This window comes from Ursus maritimus, unplaced genomic scaffold (genome assembly GCF_017311325.1).
Source record: "Ursus maritimus isolate PB19 unplaced genomic scaffold, ASM1731132v1 scaffold_5, whole genome shotgun sequence".
NCBI lineage: Eukaryota > Metazoa > Chordata > Mammalia > Carnivora > Ursidae > Ursus > Ursus maritimus.
This window is the reverse complement of record NW_024426663.1, coordinates 80,437,925-80,444,775: the sequence shown is the minus strand read 5'-3', so window position 1 is coordinate 80,444,775 and position 6,851 is coordinate 80,437,925. Positions and strand designations below refer to the sequence as shown.

Genomic DNA, 6,851 nt, shown 5'->3' with positions numbered 1-6,851 from the left:
ATTCCAATTGCAAAGAAGAAGTCTAACTCTCTTTCTCTGTTCACAGATGACATGATACTTTATGTGGAAAACACAAATTACTCCTCCAAAATACTAGAATCATGTAACAATTCAGTCATATGGCCATATTCAAATTCAATGCATGGATATCAGTTGCTTTTCTTACATTAGCAATGTAATTGTAGAATGAGAAATTAGGGAATGGAATCCATTTACAGAAGCATCAAAAACCATAAGATACCTAGGAATATACCTAAACAAAGATGTAAAGAATCTGTACTCTAGAAACTACAGAACACTTATGAAACAAATTGAGGAAGACACAAAGAAATGGAAAGACATACCATGCTCATGGGTTGGAAGAATACATGTTAAAATGTCTATACTACCCAGAGCAATCTACACATTCAAAGCAATCCCTATCAAAATAACATCAACATTTTTCACAACTCTGGAACAAATAACCCTAAAATCTGTATGGAACCAGAGAAGACCCTGAATAGCCAGATTAATGTTGAAAAAAATGAAAACAAAAACCAAAGCTAGTAACATCACAATGTCGAACTTCAAGCTCTATTACAAAGCTGTAATCATTGGGCTCCTCGGTAGCTCAGTTTGTTAAGCATCTGCCTTCAGCTCAGGACATGATCCCTGAGTCTTGGTATTGAGTTCCACAAGGGTTACCTGCTCAGCAGGGAGTTTGCTTCAACCTCTGCCTCCCCCAACTCATGCTTACTCTCTTGTTCTTACGCTCTCTCACAAAACAAGAAGAATAAATAAAATCTTAAAAAAATCTGTAATCATCAAGATAGTATGGTACTGGCACAAAAACCGACACATAGATCAATGGAACAGAATAGAGATCCCAGAAATGGACCCTCAACTCTATAGTCAACTAATCTTCAACAAAGCAGGAACGACTATCCAATGAAAAGGAAACAGTCTCTTCAATAAAAGATGCCGTGAAAATAGGACAGCAACACACAGAAGAATGAAACTGGACCATTTTCTTACACCACACAAAAACATAAACTCAAAATGGATGAAAGACCTCAATGTGAGACAAGAATCCATCAAAATCTTACAGGAGAACACAGGCAGCAACCACTTCCACCTTGGCAGCGGCAACATCTTGCTAGACACGTCTCTAAAGGAAAGGGAAACAAAAGCAAAAACGAACTAGTGGGACTTCATCAAGATCAAAAGCTTCTATAAAACAAAGGAAGCAGTCAACAAAACTAAAATGCAACCAATGGAATGGGAGACAATATTTGTAAATGACATATCAGATAAAGGGCTAGTATCCAAGATCTATAAAGAACTCCTCAAACTGAGCACCCCAAAAAAACAAATAATCCAGTCAAGAAATGGGCAGAAGACATGAACAGACATTTCTCCAAAGAAGGCAGACAAGTGGCCAACAGACATATGTAAAAATGCTCCACATCACTTGGCATCAGGGAAATACAAATCGGAACAACAATGAGATACCACCTCACACCAGTCAGAATGGCTAAAATTGACATGTCAGGAAACAACAAATATTCGTGAGGATGTGGAGAAAGGGGAATCGTCCTATACTGCTACTGGGAATGCAAGCTGGCACAGCCACTCTAGAAAATAGTATGGAGGTTCCCCAAGAAGATAAAAATAGAGCTACCCTGTGACCCAGCAATTGCACTACTAGGTATTTACCCCCAAAGATACAAATGCAGTTATCTGAAGGGACACCTGCACTCCAATGTCTATAGCAGCAATGTCCACAACAGCTAAACTATGGAAAGAGCTGAGATGTCCACAGAGAGATGAGTGGATAAAGAAGATGTGAGATACACACACAAACACACACACACACACACACACACACACACACACACAATGGAATATTACTCAGCCATCAGAAAGGATGGATACTTACTATTTACATCGACATGGATAACTGGATATTCTGCTGAATAATAATAATAATAATAATAATAACCATAATAATAATAAGTCAATTAGAGAAGGACAATTATCATATGGTTTCACTCATACATGGAATATAAGGAATAGCATGGAGGACCACAGGGGAAGGGAAGAAAAATGAATGGGAAGTCATGAGAAAAGGAGAAAAATTATGAGAGACTCTTAACTATAGGAAACAAACTGAGGGTTCTGGAGGGGAGTTGAGTGGGTGGAAGGGGTCACTAGGTGATGGGCATTAAGGAGGGCACATGATGTGATGAGCACTGGGTATTATATGCAACTGATGAATAACTGAACTCTATATCTGAAATGCATGATGTACTATATGTTGGCTAATAGAATTTAAAAAATATTCTAAGGGATTTAATTGAAAATATAGACAACATGCAAGAAGAGATGGATAATATACACAGAGATGGAAATTCTAAGAATCAAGAAGAATGCCAGAGTTCAAGCACACTAAAGGAAAGGAAGAATGCCTTCGATGGTCTTATTGGCAGAATGGACACAGATGGAGAAAGAATCTCTGAACTTGAGGTTATGAAAACAGAAACTTTGAAAACTGAAAAGTAAAGAGAAAAAAGTAGGGAAAAAAGGAATAGAATATCCAAGGATGTGAGACAACTGTAAAGGTGTAACAAGTGTGTAAGGCGAATACCAGCAGGAAAAGAGAGACAAGAACAGAAGAAATAACTGAAGCAATAATGACAGGAGAATTTCCCCCAAATTAGTGTCAGACAGCAAAACAAGCAGCCATCAGGGATGGTTAGAGAGCACCACACAAAATAAGTGCAAACAACCAAACCCAATCAAACAAAAACCACCCAGATATATCACATTCAAACTGCAAAACCACCAAGGATAACACGCTAATGGGGTCCAGAAGTCTGCTTGGAACACCAGGAGAAAAGGAAACAGGGGATAGGAGAAAACGGTAACTCATGCTGCTCCCGTGCCCTGGTCATCAGTTCTCCACAGCTGAGATAGATGCCACAGCAGGTAGACCATGGATATTGGGGCATTTCCTATGGTACTTGGCACCTGGAAGACACTTGATGCACTAATCACCCCTAATCTCCCATAGTTAAATGCACAAACCTCTCCGCCTCTAGGGCTACCACACTTTGGCAAACCTGTAGCCTCAGTTCCAGTGGAGGACAGCAGAGCTCGAAGCCCCCAGACCCTTATGCAAAGGGCTGACCTCTGGCCCCGTGGAGGAGGTGCCTTTCTGGTGTCCCTGCCCTGCCCGGGTTGACCTTCACAGTCAGGCAGGAGGGCACCTCCTGCTGGAAGAATTCCTACCCATGCATAGCTGTGGCATTGAAGAAGAAGTTCCTGAGCTTCCAGGAGATGGGCATCCCACAAGCACCAGCTGCTTCACCCTCCTGTGCCATCTGTCTGGCAGGCATGTTGGAGGGCTGCTCTTGGGCCTGGGATACCCAGTGATGCCCACCTGCCTACCTCCTACTCCGAAACCCTAAGGATGTGGGAATTAACCTGGAGCATTGGGGTGGCTATCCCAGTGCCACAGGAGATTTATGGTTGTAAACAATACAGAGGATGGAGAAGCCCAGGCTGCATAGTCTTGGATCCTGAGGAGAGGCTGTGGGGCTGTGGGGTTTCACCTCCTTGAAACTGGGAATGATGTTGAAATTCTGGGTCCATCTGGAGGAGTGGGCAGTGCTCCATATGGAGTTCCGCTGAGGTGTCCCCAATCTAGACAGGACCCAGGGAAGGTGCAGGAATGAACGTTGGCAACATGTACAATGGTCTATAATACATCTACTCTGTAACACGTTGAAATTAGACAATTACTTGAAAATTTGCTTTTTTAAAATGACATAACATTGTATATCATTATTAAGAAAAGGATTAATTATTGACTCACATGTGCATTTTAATAAATGAAGCTAACAAAGAGTTCAGAGTAGCAAACAAGTTAAATGTCATTTCTCATTTTATTGCTCATACAACCTTGTGAACTAGCAATATCTTCATCTCTTATAAGGAAGAAAGTCCTATGGCTTGACCTTCAAATTATACCTGAAACCTGTCAACTTCTGCCACCTCCTTTATTTCTACCCTGGTCCAAGTGCCATCATTTCTCACCTGACTTATTACACGACCATCACTATGGACCTTACAAAACAGCCACAGTGGTTCTATGAAACCTTAGGGCGGATCACATCTCCCCTCTGCTCAAAATCTGACCATCCTATGGTGACCTACTAGACCCTAGGCGATTTGGGCCCCATTCCCTCTGGTCAGCTCTCTTTAGCTTTATCCCTGGCTGTCTCTGCTCAAGAAGACTGTCCCCTGTGCTTGGAACACATTGTATCTGTGGCCAGACTCCCCCAGGGCTGGACTATGCTCTTTACATCACCATTCCATGTGCACCCCCACATAGTGCCCGACATCCTCCATGGACTCTCAGGAAGTCAATGCAGGTCTCTTGAGAGCAGTGTGAATGAGTGATGGAGGTGATATATTTAGTCCAGTGTGTTAGAAGATCGGTGTAGGGGTTCCTGGATGGTGCAGTCACTTTAGTCTCTGCCTTCGACTCAGGTCATGATCCCAGTTCCTGGGATTGATCCCACATCAGGCTCCCTGCTCAGCGGCAGTCTGCTTCTCCCTCACCCTCTGCCTGCCAGTCCCTCTGTTTGTGCTCTCTCTCCCTCTGTCTCAAATAAATAAACAAAATACTAAAAGAAAGAAAGAGAAAGAAAGAAAGAAAGAAAGAAAGAAAGAAAGAAAGAAAGAAAGAAAGAAGGTGATCTTTGCAGAATACATGGTCAAGAGATTATTTCCCAAATCCCTCCAGAGAGCCTGTGTTGGAAACTATAGAAACCAGTTCCTGCCAGAGTCCTCTTACACCTCACTCCTGTTCCACCTCTACTCTCAATGATCAAGAATCAATCTGATCCCAAATTACCTCCTTTGCATAGAATGACATGTGTGTATCCTCTATAATTTCTGCAGTGTGGTGCTGTCAGCATAGGTGGTAGGCTAGAAAATGTGCTGGTCATTTATTGTTGAGATTTTACACATTAATACTTGCATGTAAAGCACAATTGCAAGAAGGCACAAAAATCTTTATGTTGCTTAACAACATAAAATTCACAGAAATGGAGATTGTATTCCAGTAAATAGTTTGTAATTAGTAAATAATTAGTGTCAGATATGTTGGACTTACTTTATATGTAGCTATGATAGTACAGATCACAAAGGGAAGACCAGAGAGAGAAACAATCTTGCCCAAAGTATCGCAGCTCCTCTATGCCAGACTCTAGCATCATGTACCACATTTCAGTGCACAAATGAGTTCTGAATTGGTTCTCCCTCATTGCTCACTTTCAACATGCAACTCAGAATAAAGTAGGGAGAATGGAACTAACGCATCTATGGGCCTTCATTCCATGGAAATAGTGGTGGCTCAATGTGGGGAAAGATTCATTATGCAACTGGTCACGTAACATCTGTTACCCTGACATCTTCCATCCAAATGGTTTTCAGATTATTCAGCTCACAGCCTGGCCCCAAACAGCCAAAGAGGCCTGATGAGTACAGAGGAAGTAGAGGAGCCACAAGAGAGCCTGAGCTTGCAGAGGAAAGGGCAGACCAAGACAGGAAACATCAGAAGGGCAGGAATGCCTACACTCCCCATCTGTCCAGAATCTTCCTCAGGGCCCTTTTTACCTCCCGGTTCCTCAGGCTGTAAATCAGTGGGTTGAGCATTGGAGTGAGGATGGTGTAGAAGATGGAGGTGGCTCGGTCTCCCACTGGTGTCCTACTGGAGGCCCGTTGCATGTAGCTAAACATGGTTCCTCCATAGTAGAGGCTCACGACAGCAGGTGGGAGGAGCAAGTGGTCAGAGCCTTCTGTTTGCCCTCTGTGGAGGGCATCCTAATGACAGCTGTGAGGACCCGAGTATGGGAAGCCACAATGATCACAAGGGGCAACAGCAGCATGACCACACAGCAAGCATAGATGAGATCCTCAAAGAGTGAGGTGTCAGCACAGGAGAGACGCAGCAGGGCAGAGACCTCACAGAAGAAGTGATCCACCTCCAGAGAGCCACAATAAGGGAAACTGAAGACCACGCTCACATCAATCACACTGTCAGACACCCCACCCATCCAGGATGCCATGGTCAGGAGAGAGCAAGCCTTCCAGTTCATGAGCACAGGATACCGCAGAGGGTGGCAGACTGCCGCATACCGGTCATAGGCCATGACTGCCAAGAGGAAGCACTCTGCTCCTGTGACCATGACCACTAGGAAGATCTGAGTGGCACAGGCACCCCTAGAAATGGACTTACTTCCTGACAGAAGATTGACTGCCATCTTGGGCACCACTGTGCTCATCAGCATCAGGTCCGTGATGGAGAGTTGGCTGAGGAAAAAGTACATTGGGGTGTGCAGGTGCCTGTTGGCCTGGATGAGCAGGAGGAAGAGGCTGTTGCCAAGTAGAGCCATAGCAGAGACCAGAAGGACAAGGGAAAAAAGGAATAAATCATATGTGGAGTAGCTGAACAGGCCCAAAAGGATGAAGTCTGATAGGGAGGTGTGGTTCCAGAGCTCCATGGCCAAGACCCTGAGAACAAACAAAAGAGCAAACCAATGAAGAAACTACTCATGTGGCATGTCCAAACACCCATATCCTGTTTCTCCTAAAAGATAGAGCCCATTGCTCTGACATGGCCCCACCCTTTCCTCCTGTAGTGAAAATCCATTTGTTTCTCAGCTGCCCTCAGATAGTTACCAGCAGGATTTGATCCTTACTTCTCTAAAACACCGGGGAGCCAGCGAATGCAAAGGATGGAGAAAAAGGGTGTAAATGGCAGGTAAATAGCTGTCAAAGTAGGACATAGTTTTAAGAGGGGA

The 6,851-nt window shown here is 43.7% G+C and overlaps 1 protein-coding gene across 1 annotated transcript; it reads right to left on the bottom strand.

The window, feature by feature from the left end:
- Positions 1-5,619: 5,619 nt before the first annotated feature.
- Positions 5,620-6,580, bottom strand: LOC103656383 (olfactory receptor 2M3-like). Its single transcript, XM_008683758.2, is given in 2 exon segments — positions 5,620-5,816; positions 5,819-6,580. Coding segments are annotated over 2 exon segments (930 nt in total). The 5' UTR covers positions 6,552-6,580.
- Between the last annotated feature and the right edge of the window lie 271 nt (positions 6,581-6,851).